The 21354-nt window shown below is 37.7% G+C and overlaps 1 protein-coding gene across 1 annotated transcript in view; it reads left to right on the forward strand.

Moving 5' to 3' along the window:
- Positions 1–774: 774 nt before the first annotated feature.
- LOC104412026 (kinesin-like protein KIF16B) overlaps positions 775–21354 on the forward strand; it is a gene marked incomplete at its 3' end in the record, with an annotated part of 64133 nt that continues 43553 nt past the window's right edge. Inside the window, exons 1-10 of the mRNA XM_010022619.1 lie at positions 775–837; positions 1818–1931; positions 6032–6148; positions 10804–10901; positions 11420–11529; positions 12152–12294; positions 12770–12938; positions 13126–13257; positions 16013–16188; positions 18086–18151. Coding sequence (XP_010020921.1) covers positions 802–837; positions 1818–1931; positions 6032–6148; positions 10804–10901; positions 11420–11529; positions 12152–12294; positions 12770–12938; positions 13126–13257; positions 16013–16188; positions 18086–18151 — 1161 coding nt within the window. The remainder of the gene's footprint in view (positions 838–1817; positions 1932–6031; positions 6149–10803; positions 10902–11419; positions 11530–12151; positions 12295–12769; positions 12939–13125; positions 13258–16012; positions 16189–18085; positions 18152–21354) is intronic.

The following is a 21354-nucleotide window of genomic DNA, read 5'->3' on the forward strand; positions in this document are numbered from 1 at the left end:
AAAGGTTACTCTTATGACTAACTATAATGGAATCCCATCTCTAGCAAGCAGGTTGATATGTGCTGGCTTTAGACACTAAGCTTTTTTTATGATAGTTTTGAAAACAGACACAATTGATGTGAAATAGATTTGGGCACACGAAAACACTGCTGCAGAACTAGACTTCTTTTCTTCCTGGAATCATTACGTTCTGGGAAGCAACAAACCTGGGTAGCACTCCCTTGGTAGCAGAGCCTCTCTCCTACATTGCCATGATGCAGCACTGCTCAAAAAAGATGTTCAGTACCTCATTTCTATGAGGGCTTTAAAATACTCTTTTGTAGTTTAAATATTTAGTCCCTGTTACTGAGGCTATATGGGTAAATGGGAACTCCTGCTGCAAGGGTGGTGGTAAGAAGCTGGGGCTTATCTTGTAACATTCTCTTTCACAGTTCCTTAGAGCCACGTAATTGACTTCACTGGGCTTTGGATCAGAGTACTTCAAATTAAGAACAAACCACGTAATTGACTTGCAGAGTCAAACTTCTAAAGCAGGTTTCCCCAAGCTGCTGCTCTGTTTCTCGATGAAGGGATTTGGAGACAAGCCCAAGTACTTCAAATATATCCCATAGCAATACATAAACATTGGTCACAACAATTAAAAGAATGAAATAGAAATGAATTCACTTGATAGTTGACTGTGGCAAGCAACCTGTCAAGTGGAAATATGACTCTGGATGATTGTGATTGTTCTAACATACTTAAGTCTCTCTTTTTTTTTTGTTTAGGGAGAAAGACCTTAATGCAAAGTTTATTATTTCAATGGAAAAAAACAAGACGACAATCACAAACTTAAAGGTGAGTAAACACAATTTATAGAAGGAAGTCCTAGCTGAACAGCTGCCAAAATATGAGTGGACAAAACAGTGGTCCTCACTGCACTGTGGAGAACAGCCCTCAGCTCTTAAAATACAGCGTTGAAGTAATCCTTTGGGGAAGCAGGTTAAAGTGTTAACTTGCTGCACTGCAGTTTCCTGAAAACCACTCTGTAGGCTATATCTTGGAGGTTTTTTTAAGGTTTATCACTCTGGTCATTACTTAGCTGAAAGATGAAAGCCAACAATAGAAGACAGGTACATGCCTGGTAGCTATTAAACCTTTGCTTTATCTGTAGAATTCTTGAATTCCCATGATAATGAACTAAACCCAAAGTACCCATCACTTGCTGTCATATTTTGATGGTATATTTTAACATTTCTGACAGCAAGAGAAATCATGCACAGCAAATAGATTTTTGCAAGATAGTTTGCAATGACAAATATATAGACTGATTCAGATCGCAGTGCATACTGCTGAAATATAGTACTAGCTGTCATGTCTCGAGCATGATGATAGCTTTAAGCAGGAGGTTGGTAACACCATTTTAATTATGACTCCACAATGAAATGCTGTTTACAGTGCAAAGGTCTTTCTGCCTCCTGTTAATTATATGCGTAGAATAATCCTTTATTATAATCTGAATTGCATATACAAGACTGATTTAACTGAAGTATGGTGACAAAAATGTACTGTGGTGTTAGGAGCAGTAAGCTTAAATCCAAGTAATTCCTGCTCTGCTGTCCTGTGGCATGGCTGTCCTTCATGCTGAAGTGTATTATCTGTTGTTAATTTTTTCACCATTGGAATAATAGGCTAACCTGTCATTATACAGGTTTCTAAGTGTGTATAGCCTTCTGTTAAATTTGCTTTCTGATTATTTGTTGTAAAATGCTTTAATTACTTCATTAGGATGCATTGTACCAGCTCTTTTTTCTTTCCTTCTTTCTCTTTTGAAATAGGTACCAGAGGGTGGTACTGGAGATACAGGACGAGAAAGAACTAAGACATTTACCTATGATTTTTCCTATTTCTCAGCAGACAGTAAAAGTCCCAGCTTTGTTTGTCAAGAAATGGTAGGATTTCTGAATGATGATAATTGATTTTTTTCTCCTCCTTTCCTTTCTCTTTGGCTTGAAAGCATTCTTTGAAACGTCCTTCCCTTGAAAGTGCTTCTTGTATAATTTAGAAATTCCCTAGGTACCTAAGAATTTGAATTCTGCTTTGTTTTCTTTTCTTTTTCACTTATCGAACATTAAGTGGTGTGTTTTCTAATCCAGCAGGTTAAATGCCTTCTTTCTAGTTCTCTTGTCTGATTTGTCTTGTAAGGTCAAGTTAGAAAAATTCTAAAGGTGCTCAATTTGCTTTTGAAAAGCTTTGGAAAAAAAAAAAATCACTTTTGAGAAACAAGGATATATCTTTAATTCACTTAGAAACATTATCTAGTAGGAGTGGGGTTTTTTGTTGTCCAAAAGTCTTGGTGCACATTGAAGAAGGTTGTTCTGTCTTCTCCTTTGAATATTCAGTTTAGGAAGGGGCAAACCTGCTTTTCTTCCTGCACACTCAGAACAGAAGAGATAGACCCTCCCTCACCTTGCATTTCATGTGAACATTGAACCTTTTTGCTACTTCACATTTCCAAATAAATTTATTGCGTAAAATTCAAGTGTTTTGTGATGGTTCTTGTTTTTTGTTTTTATGGAACTTGGGATGCTGCAAGCTTCAAGTGAGAGTATTTTTTCCCCTTAAAATAATGCAAGGGTTTAAATACGCTGTAAGGCAGTTGGATACATACCTTATGTTTTCTGTAACCCCCCAAACCAGGGAGACTGGTATCGCTAATCCTAAAAAGCCTCAGAATTAAAACTAATAATAAGCAATAAATTGAAGCCATTTTTAAATATTTATGGGAAGGACAAGGTTTGCCATCATTATATAATGACTATAATTGTTTAATAGGGAATTTATACTTGGAATTTCTATTTAACCATCAGTGTAAGCGTTAGGTTCTCTCTTTTTTCTGAAAGTGTCTTGTTTATTTCACTAAGTTATTAGCTAGAAATGGATCCAGACATTTGATGATGTATATTCTTAAACTTTCTGGCTTGTTATTTCTTGATGATGTTCGTTTAAGTAACACTGGGTTTGCTATATTGTCCAAAATATCAAGAAATACACATTTATTTGGGTGTCGATGTAGAAATACCCCAAGTGTTTTAGCACTGTGACAAATTCAAGAAGTAGAGTATTTGAAAGCAACGATTGGAACCCTAGTTTCTAGTGAATGTTTTTAAGAGGTAGTTCAGGCCATATGGCTTTACTAGAACTTTAGCAAATGTTTTAAGTTGACCATGCAGAGAGTTACTTACTTACTTTAATTAAAACAGTTTTGATCATGTATTTTCCAGCTCTGTTTCTAACTGAAGCTTGAGATTTTGGTTGTGGTTCTGCAGATGCAACTGAAGATTGCCTTAAGTTTGCTCATACAAGTTGATTAGGATCTCAGTTTAATATTACTTAGTTTCATGAAAATGCATATTATTCTGTGATAACGGATTACTGTATTCTCAGTTCTTCCTGATAGAGATGAGTACATCTCCATAAAACAGTACTAATGATGTATCAATGCATGTTTGGAGAAGTCTGCAAAATGTGCTATAAAAGTAGTTACAGAAATTCTTCTTAGGTGCCAGTTGTGGCTTAGGTTTATGAATATGTAATTCTTGGATCCTTTAGGTAGCAGTCTCTTTTTACCTGACTTCAGATACTCCTAGGAAAGCTATGTTAGATGAGACCTCACTGAATGAATGGAAGAAACTTGAATTAATATAAATGGATATCCAAGGTGTATTGATGTCTGATTTCCTCATAAAAGTAATGAATTTTTCCATATTGGTGCCATTTTACCTGTTTCAGGGTGGGTCAGGTTGGGGCAAGATCACATGCCCATGTCAGGAGTTTATAGAAAGAAGATTACACTAAAATGCCCATATAGAGATTGCTGCAGCAGCCTGGAGTAATGTGGTTTTTTCAAAGCTATGAACTTTATGGTTTGTAGTAATAAGATGGCAACAATAAATCCTAAACATGGTTTAGATGGTCAATATTCTGCTACTACAGTGTGTGCCAAAACCCCAGACTGCCTCCTTCATCCTTACTAGTAAGAACTTGAGCTTGCTCAGCCACAAAACATTGGTGTCCCTGGGTCAAGTGTTGCTTTAATTGCAATGGGTGCAGCACATTGGAAACAAAAAGAGTTTTCAAACCATGAGAGTGCAACTTCTAAACAAATGCTGCTCAAGCTATTGTTTTGCTGGTGTTATTCATTTCATATTTAATTGGAAGACTTTGTAGTTAAGCTGTTATCAAGTTGCTGCAGAATTTCCAGTTTACTGCACCAGTGGCATAGAAGGTGGCTGTCTTTCATTCATACTCATCTTGCCATGGAATAAAATTGATCTTGATTGTTGGTAATGCGGTTGCCTGGTGTGCTTTGTTCATGATTGTTATAGTCTTCCATTTGAAAGGCAGAAAAATGGAAGTGGAAGTCTGTCTAATACTACATGCCCCATTAATATGCCTTTTAGATGCAAAATGTGGTTTAGTATTCAAAAATTAGGGTGGGAGTGGCAATTTACAATCAAGCTACTTAGTTTGTATTCTTGGAAGAGAAACAAATAGACTTTTGATGTTTACTGCCCTTTTGTGACAGGCCAGTGTCTCAGCCATTTGGTTCTGACAAAGTACCATCCTAACAATGTCTTCTAACCTGTGCGTTAAGCTTCTGTGTTCAGAAAACACTGGCTGTAGCTGTCCTATCTACTACTTCAAATCACTTTGCAGGGTATACAGAGATCTTTAAAAGGGAAAATGCAGTCACAACAGTGTGTAAAGACTTGGTAAGGTAAAAATATGGACATAGAGGAAAGAGAAAAGGGCAGGGGGGAAATACAGTAATAGTTACTCAGGGGGGAGAATTCAACTAAGATGCCGCTTTTCAAATGATAAGTGAAAGGGAAACTACTTTGGCTGATCTTTATACTCTTCCTTTTAGAGGAGTATGACTAATTACAGCATTGTAACTCCTTTGCTCAAGGGAAGGTCAAGCTAAGTATTCCAAAGGCATCCTTGCAACTGAGTGTTAATGATTAAAGTAATTACCCAGTACTCCTTCAAGGGAGGAGTAGGACGATTATAGTGTGTTTGCCATTCACTGTTAATAATGACTTGTAGACCTTGTTAATTTAAAGCACATATACTGCAGAGTAGTAGCCAGATTATGTGAAGCATCTATGAGATTCTTGAAAGTCATTTCTGGATTGGGAGACCCAGGTTAACATTTTCATTGAGAGAAATGTGTTACTCCTTGGCCAGTGGGGGTATGATTGGAAATGAGGGATAATGATAATGAAAGGTCAGGAATCCGGGAGGGATACTGGAGCCAATATTGCAGAGGAAGGTTGTGAAAGCATCTGGTGAGAGCTGAAGTTATTAAGTGAGAACAGACCTCCCATATTATGGGATGTGGAGGAGGGATTGTTACCCGTTTGTAAATGTTGAGCGCAAAAGAGGAGCTAGCTGATGAGGGTCACTTACCATATGGAAAACATGTTTGCCCGCCTAAGAAGTATTGGTATGTAAAAGCCAGTTAGGGAGGAAATATGGAGAAAATGAGTCATTTTCTTACACTTGGTTAAAGCAAAAAAACCAAACCCAACTAAACAAAACCCTCCAAAAACACAAACCAAGGAACTGCCAGTATCACTGAAACATTTCCTTTTGAGAAGGGGCTGGATATTTGCAGAACATGGAGAGCTGGCAAAGATACAAAAAGTGAGGCGATATTAACAATAAGGAAAAGTGAATGAAGTATTTGAGATTGCTGAAAGAAACTGGAGCTGTAAAAAGAAGGTAACGTATTTCATTCTGTGTGAAGTAGATCTGTAACAGAAAAAGAAGTAGAAAATACACCGTTGCAGTGCTGTAAACTAAGTATGGTAGTAAAATTTAGTATTTTATTTGAAGTACTAATAGTCTCGTCCTCTAATAAATGTCATTGGTTGATGCCAATAGCTTATATTGCAGTAGTTCATTGTTTGATGTTTACCATGCTGGACTGATGACAAGTTTTTTCCCCCAAACTTCTGTTATCTTAAAAAACCTTCTTTGTTTTCAGGTTTTCAAAAATCTGGGTACAGATGTGCTTAAATCTGCTTTTGAAGGTTATAATGCTTGTGTTTTTGCATATGGCCAGACTGGATCTGGGAAGTCCTACACCATGATGGGAAATGCGGTATGTGGTATTTTCATAGAATCATAGAATACCAGGTTGGAAGGACCTCAAGGATCATCTGGTCCGACCTTTCTTGGCAAAAGCATGGCTTAGACAAGATGGCCCAGCACTTTGTCCAGCTGAATCCTAGAATCATAGAATAGTTTGGGTTGGAAGGGACCTTCAAAGCTCATGTAGTCCAGCCCCTCTGCAATGAGCAGGGTCATCTTCAACTAGATCAGGTTGCTCATAACCACATCCAGCCTGGCCTTGAGTGTCTCCAGGGATGGCGCATCCACCACCTCTCTGGGCAACCAGTTGAAAAAGGAGCTATTTACCGCCACCCTCTGAGTGCAGCCTGTCACCAGTCCCCCACCCACTGCATGGACCACTTGTCTAAGACTAACATGTCAGTTCCTCTAGGAGGAGGCTGTGGGAAACAGAATCAAAAGCTTTACAGAAATACAGTGTCTACTGCTCACCCCACATCAACTGAGTAGGTGGTTTTTTTCCTTCTGCAGCAATGAATTCAAATTATGCTACTGCAAGAGCATGTTTTTATGGAATTATTACTGATCATGTCTTTATACTACTGACCTTCCGTGTATCATATCTTCTGGTGGTAATCAGAGGTTTTAGGAGCTGTTTCTCTTATAGGTAGATACTTACAGGTGGAAAAGTGTGTTTCAGTGATATTCTGCTATGCGGGACACAAAGCAGTAATTTTTGTTCAGAAACAAACCTGAAAATTACAAATGTGACTACTGATTTTCTATACTTGAAAGCAAAGAAGATACTGATTTTGAGAACACAAATGGTCAGCTCTTTCTGAAGAGATCTGTTTTATAGATCTCTTTTGAAAGGTCAGAAGATTAAAATAGGTCTTTAACCCCAGTTTAGAGAAACCTATCAAGTGAGAAGTAGAAAGAGGATGAGAGTAGCTAAATGTAAGTTTCAGCAAACTGTTATGAGATGATACAGTAACTTCAGTTTTCAGGATTAAGTCCTATTGAGTGCTTCAGTAAAGACCCTGGAAGAGAAAGATGTGATAGGAGGGAGTATTTGACATTTTGTGAGTAAAGCATGGGAGTAGTTTCTTGTAGTTATCTCCATGACTGTCCAAGGACAGAAAGAATCCACTCAACTGCTGGGAGTAGAGCAGTTCAAAAAAGGCTGGCTGATGAAGCCTGTTTGCCAGGCAGCCTCTTTAGGTTTCACTCTCTGATCATGGGGAAAAAATACATCATGTCTTCTTCCAGCAGGATTGAAAAGGGGAATATTGCCACTTGTCCATCCTTAGACAGACCACTCTTTTGCAATGTAGTAAGATTGGCCACTTTGCACCTCCTTTAGCTTAGAAGAGTAAATTAGCTGCAAACCTTTCCCTTTCCATTGTTACAGAATAAGTAGCTTTATACTTAACAGAACAGACTTTTGTAACCAGAAAAGATCTTATGACCTAGCTGTGGATTTCCATTTCAGAAATTTATAAAAGTGACATTTTTATGAGGCTGCCTCATGATATGTAATGACTGTAATCATCAAGGCATTTTCCAAATGAATAGGTGCTGAAGTTTGTTTGACACTATTCAATAATAAAGGTCTAATCTTCTTGCCATGATACATAAATACTTTAATCTGGCTTTGTACAGAATGTGTATAAAATATACTCAGCCACCAAGTTAAATGCTTGAAAATTGATGGCCCTGTCAGAGAGACTACAGTGCTATAAGAAAACTTGCATTTGAAATACATTTTCTTTTTTCCCTACTCCTCCTTGAAAAGTATGAATTCTGTTCTCATTTTGATTTCAATATCTGCTGTTCTTGGCTCTGAAGGCTTCTTCCTTCTTCTGCAGTACTGTGGGCAGCAATAATTTCAAGAAATACGTGGACCAGTTAGAGGAGCTCTTGAGCAGGGATACTGGAATGATCTGAAATCTATAAAATATGATCTATAAGGAAAATCAGATTTGTGTATGCAGAGAAAGGAAGACTGGGGGAACAAAAGTCTTCCAAGACGTGAAAGGTTGCTGCAAAAAAGGAAGGGAATAATTTGTTCCCTATGTCCAAAGTAGATGGATAAGAAAAAGTACATATAAATTGCAATGAAATTTAATCTAAGTATGAAATACATATAAATTTGTAGTTAGATAGCACAGAAGGAAAACGGGCTTTGCATGGGAAAATTCAGCTCTGGAGTGAACTACTTATTTTAGTTTCATGGATTTCCATGGCTTGAAACTCTGTAACCCAGAAAAAAACCATCAAAGATGTAGTTGATCCTGCCCTGGAGCTGTAGGGAGTGAAAAGGGTGAAAATGTTTAAATATAGCTTCTAATAGAGAATGTACATTCTCTAAGATGTACATTTTACTGATAAAATATGCTCGGAACAGTGTGTTCTTCCTTTCTCATCACTGTATTGCTATGGTTGAAGTTACTCAATTAGAGCTAATATTTCCTGTTTTAAGACTCTCTTTGCAGTTGCTAAATTACATCAGACACTAATGACTTGCCTAAAACTTTGTGATGGATCTTTCATTTTTTTTTTCCTTAAGCTTTAATTAAAACTATTCAGGTGTTTCCAAGCATGAGATGAAAGAAAAGTCTTGTTCCTTTTTGTGTGTTTAAAAAAAAAAAACTTAGTAAGATAAAATGTGTGTGGGAATTTCCAACATTGAACCCTGAAACTTTACCTGGAGGTGGAGATTGATATATATTGGGAAGGGCTGCTCCTCTGTTACCAAAGGCAAGTGTCTCAAAAAAAGCCTCATTAAGTTGCAAGTTTCTCCCTTTATCTAGGGGTTATTCTTTTGAAACCGAGGTATGGTCAGGTGAAGGGCTAGGTGTGATAGGAGGAGAGAATAGATTATTTTTTCAAAGGATGAAGTCTGGTTGGGGAAGGCTCTGATTAAGACGAGGAAGAAGCTGGAAAAGGGCAAAATGGAGAGATAGGATATGATTAAAGAAAAAAAAGAGACTGCATGATGAATCAGGAATGATATCTGGGCAAATGAAAGAGGAAGAGGAGCTCAGAAATGACACCTGGAAGAAGACTGCTGGGATAGAGAATGCAGGGGAAACTGAAGAATGAGGACAGAGGGGACCAACATGGGAGCAGACTGCAGCAAGCTTGGGCAAAAAGGGTCAGATTTTATGTGGGGTTCAGAGGAGAGGAGAAATGTTTGCCTGGGGAGTGTGCTGCAGGGCAGTCCATTGTCTTCATGGTTTTCTGCTGCCTGGTATCTGTAGAATCCCACCAGGCAAACTCTTGGGTGCCTTGAGTCTTGGGCTATGCTTATGTTGGATGTTTGGTCTGGTTTGTCCTAATTTGCCTCTTGCTTCATTACAAGGGACTTAACTTTAAGCAAGAACACTTCTTGCCTCAGTGATGCACAGAATTAGTCCATCGCATCAAATCTTACATGGTTTTGAACTAGAGGCAAATCATAGCTGACAGACTGTTTTGTCAGCTACTTCTGAGTTTGCAGCTCTGAGCCCAAATCTCATCTGTATGTATGTGTCCTTTCCCTTCATTCCTGGGAGCCATGTTCACTCATTTCAGCTCTGAAGGAGTGTTGGTTGCTCTGCTCAGCAGGTAGTTGGTCATCTGCCTAATCAGACTGAGTGGGAATGGGGCAGCTGGGAGCAAGCAGCCCCTTGTCAGCCAAGGCCCCAGCTGCATGGCACTTTCCTACTCCTCTCTGCTGCTAGGGAGAACCCTGGCTTTCATTTACTGCCTCGCTGCTTGGCTGGAAAGGAAGAGCTGCATGCTAAGTCTCTGGGTATCTCAGTGGTGGTAGCCGCTGCCTCACAGCCTGACATGTGTTTGACATCAGTGGTGGAACAGCAGCCTCACCGGGATGAGGCTCAATTCTGAAGTGCCAGTTAACCAAGAAGATGTCATTCTGCTGCTGCTGGCTGCTGTGTTAGCTGAAGTGGCAAGAACCCTGTAACGGATAGTCACAGCCCTGCTAGTAAACCACATAGTCCGTGGGGATCTCTGAGAAGGAATATGTTTTTTCAGTTTGCTTTACTAAACCAACCGAGCACTTAATGCATAAAAACTCTTTAACTGCAGAGTTGAGCATTTGTAAGTTAAATATCCAATTTAATTTGGCTGCATTGTGGGATACAGTGAACGTGTAGTTTTAATTTTGTTATTGCATGCTAATTTAACCAGTGGACCTGCTGAATCTTTCAAGACAAGAAGAACTGTGAGCTGGGGATTAGGGCTTTGAATGAGAATGGCTTAAGGGTGCATGTATTTGGCTCTTGTCCCATTTTCTGCAGATGTTGCCAAGCCCACAGTGAAATGAGATAGAAGAAGTTAGAAAAGATAACATTGAGGTAAGGCAGTGCATGTATTGCTCTGAGGAGCTAGTTTCTGCCTTAAACAGTTGGGATTATTTGAACTACATGACAGGGGCAAAATATATCCCAATGGCAAAGAATTTGAGCTAGTACATACATTCCAGCACACACACAAGGATTACAGGGGCAGGGTGACTGCAGTTAAATAAAGGGCAAGAGAGGATTTGCTGAAAGATTTTGATTTCTCCCCCTTTTCTGGATGTTGGAACTCTCTGAACAAGTGATCTTGGGTCTTATTTTTTAAAATATATGTGCATGTATATGTGCATAGCCTTGGAAATAAGAATTGTTGTTATTCCAGGGTGATGCTGGTTTAATACCTCGCATTTGTGAAGGATTATTCAGCAAAATAAGCGAGAAAACAAAGCGGAATGAGGCTTCCTTTCGCACAGAAGTCAGGTAGGTCTTGACATGTTGATAGTTTGCTGGTTATCAAACTTGGTTCAGTTACAGCCACTTTGTTCACTTTATCTCTGAGAAAAACGTGTGTTTTCCAGATAACTTTCTATGCTTGGCCTCAGTCCTGTAATTGATTTTTTGTTGGCAGTCGGTGTCAAAATGCGCAATAGTTCTAACTTCAATCCAGTAGCCGTGCATTTTGCTTTATTTAAATGATAGTGAAGATGCCTTTGTTATTGGTCAGACTGTTCCTTATAACAATAAGGAATAATAATAATACTAACAATCCTTTATTTCAGGCTGCCATTAGGAGATCTTGATCTTGCTAGTGTCTGCTTCATTTCTACTTGCTTCTTGTTGTTTTTGCTTTTTCCCTTATGATACCAGTACACTGTAGTCATTACTGTCTCTGGATCCATTTGCTTCTCCAGGCATCTTGCTTTCAAACACAGCGTTAACATGACTTGTCTTTTTTTAAAGTCTCTTGAATCAGTGTTTTTCTAATCTTTTTCTTTCAGTTATCTGGAAATTTATAATGAACGTGTGAGAGATCTTCTGAGACGGAAGTCATCGAAAACTAACAATTTACGAATACGAGAACATCCAAAAGAAGGGCCCTATGTTGAGGGTAAAAACACTTTCAGTGTTTTGCACTGGATATTTTTATTACCTTTATATATTCTAAAATGTCATGTCTAATTGCACAGGGCATTTTTATATTTTAAAATGTAAATGATGATGGATACAGTGCTTTGATATAGAAGCATTAAAGAATAGTCTCTTATTTGTACCCACACTTGCTTTCCCAATTATAAGTTTATTATGTGTACACAGTTTTTATCTGTAAATTTATAACACATTTTTAAATAATGTTAAGAGATGCAATTGGTTTTAAGAATTTGTTGACTATAATTTATAAATCTTTAATGTTTGCATGGAAGGAACCTATTAAGATCTAATTGTCTTAATCTGTCCTCTACCAGGGAAGGTTTGTCTCTTGAGGGATTATGCTTATGTTATTGCACTAAATACTTTAGTAAGATTGCATGGGCTTTTTTATTAATTTACTGTAAATGTGTAAGTGGTCCATTGTTCACATGAGGCCTCATTCCTTTCCGTAAGTGATAATGAAGTATGACAATAAACCCTAATTACAGCAATACTTTGCAGTAGTGAGGGTGATTGGAATCTTTTTTTGGGAAGAAAGTCATGTGCACATATGAGCATGCTGTAACACTGCTTTTCTTTAGATTTGTCTAAACATTTAGTGCAAAATTATACTGATGTAGAGGAACTTATGGACGCAGGAAATATAAATAGAACGACGGCTGCAACTGGAATGAACGATGTCAGTAGCAGGTCACATGCCATTTTCACAATCAACTTCACTCAGGTAACAAAACAAAAGCGCCTGTCTTGATATGTGTTTAAATTCAGTAATTCACAGGATAATTAAAAAATAAGGTTGTCAAAAAGCAAGTATTCATGAGCATAAATGTGTCTGTGTGTGCTATAACTTGTTGAAAGGTAAATATAATATGTTGAAAGTTTAATAAAATGAATGCAGCCCAAATTCACTGTGCATCATGTAAATACCAATTCACAGTTGGTGTATGTCCATAAGTGGCTAGAAAGTTGCAAATCTTACAATTTATAGAAATAACTACTTGCATGGGGGTTATGCAGCAATTCATGATTAAATGCCTTTCTGTGGCACCTCTCATACACGTGTCTTCTGAAGCTCTGCTATTGTAAACAAGTTAAATTCAGTCACAAGACTAAAAGGCCACTGGGTTGGCTTCAGTAGAATTTCAGAATTTCATAGCTTAACGTACGTGTCTTTGTATTTTTTCCATTCTTTTCTGTAGGCTAAATTTGATTCGGAAATGCCTTGTGAAACTGTTAGCAAGATTCATTTGGTAGATCTTGCTGGAAGTGAGCGAGCAGATGCCACTGGTGCCACAGGGGTTAGGTTAAAGGAAGGAGGGAATATTAACAAATCTCTAGTTACTCTGGGAAATGTAATTTCTGCCTTAGGTAAGTCTCTGCTTTTTGTGCTTGTCTATTTTGGGTTGGTTTTTTTTTGTCATTAAATACCTTTCTGTTTGTTTACTTACACTTCTGTTCATTTTTACTTATACACATAATGGCCTCATGCATCCTGGTTTTGAAAATGAATGAAAATACCTAATTGCTTTTTTTTTCCCCTCCCTCCACATCACAGCTGATTTATCTCAGGATGCAACAAATCCACTTTCAAAGAAGAAACAAGTATTTGTGCCTTACAGGGACTCTGTGTTGACTTGGTTGTTAAAAGATAGCCTAGGAGGAAATTCTAAAACGATAATGATTGCAAGTAAGTGTTTTTAAATTACTTCTTTTTGCATCCTGAAGAGTTCATGCTGAATAGGAGTGGCTGTAAATATTTAGATTCCAGATGCTTTGTTAAGGCAGAGCATTGTTTACACATATTAATGATTTTTTTTCTTTGAGTTTTCTAGTAATACTGTGCTCTTTATGCTCTGCCCAACATCTCTTCCAGCAGTAGAATATATAGGGTCTCACTGTGTATATGGGGACAACCTAGTTGTTTAGTAATGGCATGAACAAGAGCAGGTATGCCTCCTGAGTTTGAGACCTTCATTTTCATCTGCAGATTAGCTGTTTGGGTGCATATATCACTGGCTGAGTATTTGGTCACAAATGTAGCAAGGCACCCAGGTTGTGTATGTAGTAACATTTGGTTGCATAAGTAAGGATCATTCAAATGTATGTGCCTAAGTTCTTGCATTTGCTCTGTCCTCTCTGCCTCATTGCTGTGTTTTTTTGACACATGCACAGTGTAACAGTTAGTTAATCTGACCAGTTAAACTTCAAGTAATAGCTCCTGTTTCCTGTTGAGGTTCATTTACTTTCCAGACAGCTGTGTTATTCATGGTAAATGCTCAAACCTGGACCTAGGTGAAGTCAGGTACTTCCGTTCCTTTATACTTCTCCTCCCCAGGTTGAAGACATTGATACCCTGTAGGAAAAAAAAAGATTCCAGGTTTGTGTACCTAGTCAATAATGATGTGTGAATCAGTTTGCTTTTCCAAAGCTGTGTTTGTTTTTTGTTGCAGTAGTAGCAGAAACAACCTGGTCTCTTTTGACATTCAGTATGCAGGACTGTCATTTTTATTTAACCTACTTTTTGAATGCACACAGCATTTTAGCTTTTTGCTTAAATCATTTATGATCAGTCATCTTTTCATTTTATGATTTTATGACCAGGCAGACTTTTCATACAGTTTCCTTCTTACTTGTAGGAAGCTCTGTAAGGATCACTTGGTTTAAAAACCTACCTATGGCATATGTAGTTCAGGTTTTTCAACAACTTGGAATGGGAATTCCATTCCCGCAAAAAGTGAAGTCAGGGGATGTTTAAGGATTTTGGATGTTGGAGATGTAAGGAGTGAAGAGCAGCTCTGAAATTTCTCGCTCTTTCCTGCTCAGATACAATGCAGTCTAACTGACGCAGTCTCTTGGAAAGGCAGGAGACCAGAATTGAGGGAATAAAATACATTGGATCAAATTCTGGTTCTTAGGTTGCTTTCTTACAGTCAAATTCTCTGCATAGCAGTTCCTTTGTTGCATGATTTTGGGTGTGTTTTTGGAATCCATGCTGCTTTTTTCCTGAGGCTGATCATAGTAGTACCAAAAGAGGATCTTGGACCAGACTCTGCTTCATTTTTCTGGCTGTTTAAGTAACACCGTGCTGGCATCTTTCTTCTTGATGCTTTCTTTCAGTTAATGGTTGAGTAACTTGCCTTTTTTGAGAGAAGGATTGGGAAGAGAAGTTTTAGAGACACAATGAGCTTTCAGTGCTTATACTAACAATTACAAAACCCGGCTGCTTTTTCAGCTACTTCCTCATCTATTAAGGATGCTTTTGCTAGGCAGAGCCCTGATGGTTGATCTTTTCTCCAACAGTAACTCTACTGGTGATGTGGCTGAATTGCCTAACAGAGCCTGACAAGCTGTCTGGACATGTTTGGCCTTCCTTTTCTTTAACTAAACACAACAAAAGCAGGAAGATCATCTCAAACTGTAGGAAAGGCTTTTATGACAAAACAGAATTGGATGTATTTTTATATGTCTATAATGTATTGTAACATCTTTCCAGAAAGAGAATAATTGAGTAGTGGAGTGGAGACAGTAGATAAAGTAGGGAAGTAATAGTGTGAGCTAGGGGAAGTATAGTCTATGGCCAAGTGCATCTCCCCTAATTCAGGGAGTCTCTACCGCAGAAAGAATATTTATTAGTGTTGAGAAAATGAGGAAGGGCAGAATATTTTGGTTACTTACTTTTTCAGGTGTTTTCATTGTCTGATTCTCTGGGTCTCTTGCTCAGTTTGATTATTAGGATTTCTGGTCCAACATAACTTCTGCATGGTGTTCTCTTCTGTGTTTTTTGCTTATCTATGTGGATACAGCAATTATCTTTTTAAACTCCATTGTTTTTCCTGGTTAAGTTGCCTGTAAAAAGAATACTGGTTTCTCTTGAGGCATCAGATAAACTCTGCCAGATGCCTGCAGCTCAGTGGAACAGCGAGGTTTGTAAATTACAGAAGCTCTTCTCTTGTTTTGGTTTGCATGTCTGCTTTTTGTTTGAATGCTGTGCAATTTCCCTTCCAAGCTTGGACTGAATCTGCTGTGGTTTTACCCGAAATGACTTTTCCATTTAATGATTACATACTCACCTTTTTACCCACTGTGCTTGTAAAAAAAAAAATAGCAAGAAAGCCTGTAGAGTATCATATAGGACATTTATACTTAGCAGAGAAATGTAAATGTTAAGTAGATTGACAGCAAGATTTCTCTACAACGCTTGATTGTTGGACCTGATTATTCTAATACACTATTCAAATACGGTGTTTACTTAAGCAGCATTATAGTAAGATGAAAGTAGTGGAGCTAGGTGAAGAACTGGAACAAGTTGTAGCCGTACCAGTTAATCATATATTTCTGTGTCTTCATCTGCATTAAGTTTATCTGACTTTTAAAATATAAACTGACTTTACTAAGTGAAACATACGGTGCTGGATGAACTGTTTCTGATTTCATCTCCTTAGCTATTTCACCCGCTGATGTCAATTATGGAGAAACTTTAAGTACACTTCGCTATGCAAATAGAGCCAAAAACATCATCAACAAGCCTACTATTAATGAGGATCCTAACGTCAAACTGATCCGTGAGCTGAGAGCTGAAATAGCCCGATTAAAAGCCCTGCTTGCTCAAGGGAATCAGGTTAGCTTTGCTTGAAATTTATGTGTAATTTTCTTTGAGTTATAACATCTATTTCTAGAATGTAATGAGATAATTATCTTTCATTATATTGATTTGAGTAAACAAGCTCTATGAGGCTATGAATGAATATTATTTTCCTGATTGAATCAGTTTCCATATGGCCAGTAGACTACCTCTTTTAGCATAAGGGGAAAAATTGTCATCTCAAAGCTCTGAGTTTTCCCTTAATATAATCAGGGCTTGATTGCAGTGTGCTGTAGAACAGGTAGTCACCACAGCATAAGGAAGCTGAGCAGTAACATATTTCCTGGGTCTAGCTGGTGGACTGAAGAGGTACTTTAACTAGTATCTTAAAAGAAGTAGAAAGGTATAAAATATTTAAGATGTGCAAATGTAAAATGCAGGAGTATGCACAGGTTGGAACAACACATTTTATTTGTGTTTGGCTGCACTGTACATCAGAAAGCATGTAACATGCTAAATATGTAAAAGTATTTTCAGTGGTGATGTAAGAAAACATGTGCCGCGCTATAATTCACTCTTGTTCTTCTCTCAATATTAGCTGCTATAAACATCTGCTGCACAAGCTCTGTTAGACTTAATATCTCTTTTTCCAGGATGGTGAAGCCAAGCAAATAATAAGGAGTATGCTATTGGCTCAGGCCAGTCATCGCTTCTAAATAATGTCACTCAGGACTGCTGGATTTCATACTTGAGCAAATATGAGTTGGAAGTATCTGAAATGATCCTTCAGATTTATTTCTAGAACTATCTATTTTTATTTTAGATGGGCTGTACAATGTGAAATGTCAGTTCAGCATAGAATTTTTTAAATAGAAGGGTAGTACTTCAGCTAAATTTCATGCTTTAGAACATTTGCTGAGAAAGAGGATGGGACCACAGTTGGAAGCAGTAATAGGTATGGCAGGTGATTGGAGAGCTCTGCTTTGTTACAAACAATTAGAAAGCTTTATGGAGTTGAATTACTCTTTTATACTGGTGTTTCTCTCATATTCTTTAGGAGGAGAAAATGTAATTTATTTTCAAAATGTGATTTGATTTAGAGTTAGTGAAGTAGATGTGGCTTGGACCCCTTTGAAGATCTAATGCTTTGACCTAGTTCCAGGCTGTAAAACAGTGGATATCACAAAATAAATCTGGTTCAGTTGTAGGATGTGATAGATGGCTGTGTGGGAGGCAATAGAGAACTTGCTTAAGTTAATTGAATTTGTGATGGTTGATAAAACAGCAGGTGGTTTTATGTATGCACAGTAGAATATAAATCTCTGTATAATTTCTTTTGTAGTTTTCCTTTATATTCCCAGAATACTGTTTTGCAAATGCTTCTGTACATCACTGAAGATACTGGTTACCAAAATACATTGCTGGGTTCAGTGTAGGTCACGTAATAATGAGTATTGCTTATGTGTATGTGTTGTATAGCAGTTTTCGTCTTTTAAGGCCAATCGCCTTAATATATAGTTATTAAAGATAAGCAAGATACATATGTGTCATGGCAAAATGGTAAACTATGGATGCATAATAAATGTTCGTGTTCAGCAGAAATATAAAGATAGATGTATGAGGAATTCCCCATTATAAACTTATGCCATGTTTTACTGGTTGCAACTGTGTGACCATGTGCATACATGGGGAATGAAAATAGTACTATCAAACTTATCATTTGTATTTGAAATATCTGCTTTGGCTAGAATTTCATTACTCTGTTTACAGTATTTCAAGGTAAAATGACGTATACTGGAGTTTAAAATACTTCATCCTAAGTAATCAAAGAAGTTGAACAGCTGCATTTCCTTCATTTGATTCCACCAGAAATTGTTACCTTTTCCCTTCATTTTTTTTTTAACTTCATGATGTTTAATTCTTACAATTTTAGATTGCACTCTTGGATTCTCCAACAGCTTTAAGTATGGAAGAAAAGCTTCAGCAGAATGAAGCAAGGGTGAGTTAGAATTTCATAAGTAGGTTTTAAACAACACTCAAACAAACAAAAAAAGGGGGGGGTCTGGATGCCAGACTTGGTAATTTTCAGGATTTTTTTTTTAATACACAAATTTTCTTCCATCAAGTAGCATTTTCTTGGTGCATTTAAATAAAACCACAAAATAACAAAAGAAAACAACAAACTATGTGTGAACTTGTAAATTTGTTATATGACTAATGTATGATAACATTGTAACATCCCTGCCAAGGTTCAAGGCCAGGTTGGATGGGGCTTGGAGCAACCTGGTCTATTGGAAGGTGTCCCTGCCCATGGCAGGGGGGTTGGAACTAAATGATCTTAAGGTTCTTTCCAACACAATCCGTTCTATGATTCTATGATTCTGCCTAAGAACAAAATGTATCTTTGATACTTTCACGCCAGTTCTATTTAATGAAAATATTTGTTCTCAGGCCAGCTTGCCTTACTAAAAGGTACATTTGTAAATAGAGAGGAAAAAGAGGCTAAATCAGAGTAATCAGTACCCAGTAATCACAGTAACAGTTCATTCCATGCGTAGAAAATATAGTAAAACATTTATGGGGAAAATGGTCACTTCTTTTATGTTTTCAAGTAATCAATAACTTGTGTTGTGGGGGAAGGTTTTCAGAAAATTTCAGTCTTTAAATCTGGTCTGTACAAATATGTCGGTGCCTAATTAGCTGTCTTTTTTGGGTCTAAGACCTAGGTGTAGTGTACCTCACACCATATTGTCCTAATAATCCAGCCCAGTGTAATCTGGGGGAAATTCTCAGACAGTTTTGATATAGGGTCCAAAAGACTATAGATGTAATGGTACTCTCATTTATTTAATTTCCAATCTTTCATTCTTTATTCTGTCATTCTATGTTAATTCTTTTCTATATACTTGCTTCTTTTTAGAGCTACTGCAAGCTGTTTTAGAAACATAGTATTACTCAGACTTTGGAAGAAGAAAGGAAAGTATTTGGAATCATTCAGCTACATGGCAGCAAATACTTAGTTCTGAATACTGTCAACAAGATGCCAATCAAGTGTAAATATGACGTCTTTAAAAACCAGGGACTTCTTAGCTGGTTTAAATTGTAAGGTTTACACTGGTGCTGCTTAGACCTTCACAGTTACAGAACGAATGCATAGCTTTGAGAATCCTGTTTTGATCTAAGTAATTGGTACAGGATCTATCTGTGCTCTTCAGGATTCCCATTGATAATACCAATTTCTAAGACATGTTGAAATGCTTTTCAGTGAAATGATACATAAAAAAATGAACTTCATGACAAAAATGGACGAAATACATGTATTAGTGTGAACCATAGCTGTGAAGTGGACTCTGGGCTTCTCCATAAGCCAAGTTTCTGCTAGGGATGCATTTTACAACTCTGTAGTACATGCAGGAATCCTTACTGTGTTGCATTGTATAATTAAGGTAGGACCTGCATAACCTCAGTATGAGGTTATAAATTGTAAGTTATTTTTTTCATAGTCATACTATGGTTTTTAAAGCTTTTTAGCTGAATCAGAGATGAATCATTATATTGTCAGTATATGTTCCTTTTTTTTGGTGCACAGATGAGAAGCTTTTATCTAAGAGTAGCTAAGTAATATACACTGCTGCCTATATGCTAATTAGAGTACGTTATTCATGCTCTGACAGTAATCACTGCTTGTCCTGCTCAGAAGTGTTGGCCCGTCTGCGTGGGGAGTATATCGAGCATATTTTACTATCTCTTGTCAGCCTCATTCGAAGGTTGTGTGATTACTAGTCATGATAATTACAATAGACATAATTACTGAAAGTTCTTAGTAGATGCTGCAGTGGTTACAGCTTTTTTGTAATCGAATGAGTGCAATAATTAATTTGTTTATGCAGATCTAAAGACTTTTATCACCATATTTAAATTATCTGACAAATATATGGTGGCTTTCTTTAATGTGTTGATTTGTCCTTATATAAGAACCACTTTTAAATTGTTTCTGAGGAATAAAAGTTGTTCTGGGATGGTGTAGACTTAGGAGAGACCTTCCTCATGTTTTTCTTTAATCTTTTCGGTATTTTTTTTGTTTTCACATTCCAATTAGCAGCACTGGGAAAGATAACGATGCATTGAAAAGTGTGCTTACTTTTCTCTGTTGAAATCTTGAGATACAGGGAGAGATGAGAGAAGTTTCTTTAGTTCTCATTGATTGATTTACAGCTGATCTGCAAAAGACAACTAGGAGAGTAGGCTGCAGGTGACAAATGTGGAGATGTTTGGAGGAACTGCATTGAAGACCTTTGATTTCTTGTTCTACAGTGGTTTTATATGTAAAGTAATAAAGGGATGTAGCTGTTGGGGTTGGGGTTTTTTTCCAGCTTTTTTGCAGAGGAAGTGAATTCAAATAATAAAAGTTTGTGTATGTTTCTAAAAGTCAATTTAATTCCTGCATAGAAATCTGGTGATTTAAAAAATGAAAGAGTTTGTGGTTGTATATATAGCTATATATTTTGATTTAATGTGATTATTTTTCCAAGTCAGCCAGAGCTTTGAGGTGGATCTGCCTGAAGCACCCTGTATGCATGGTTTTCAAGAAGTCTGAAGGGTTCTGACCTTTACTACTGTGGAAGCTATAAAGTTAACGTATGAGATGGGCACCTGGATGAGCAGGAAGGGCAAGGCAAATCCTAAGCATTCTGTCAGGCTGACCTCGGAGCTAGGGAAGGTTATGGAGCAGATCATCTTGAGTGCCGTCATGTGGCACGTGCAGAACAACCAGGTGATCAAGAAGGCAGGTCCTGCTTGACCAACCTGATCTCATTCTACAACAAGGTGACCTGCATGACTGATGAGGGAAAGGCTGTGGACGTTGTGTATGTGGACTTCAGTAAAGCTTTGGACACTGTGTCCCACAGCATTCTCCTGGAGAAACTAGCTGCTCATCGCCTGGATAGGTGTGTGCTTCCCTGGGTTGAGAGCTGGCTGGATGGCAGAGCCTGAAGAGTGGTGGTGAATGGAGTTAAATCCAGTTGGTGGCTGGTCACAAGTGATGTTCCCCAGGGATTAGTATTGAGGCCAGTTCTGCTTAATATCTTTATCAGTGACCTGGATGAGGGGATCAAGTACCCTCAGTAAATTTGCAGATGACAGTAAGTTGGGTGGGAATGTTGATCTGTTGGAGGATAGGAAGGCTCTGCAGAGGGATCT

Source organism: Nestor notabilis, unplaced genomic scaffold (assembly GCF_000696875.1).
Source record: "Nestor notabilis isolate BGI_N333 unplaced genomic scaffold, ASM69687v1 scaffold479, whole genome shotgun sequence".
NCBI classification, from domain to species: domain Eukaryota; kingdom Metazoa; phylum Chordata; class Aves; order Psittaciformes; family Psittacidae; genus Nestor; species Nestor notabilis.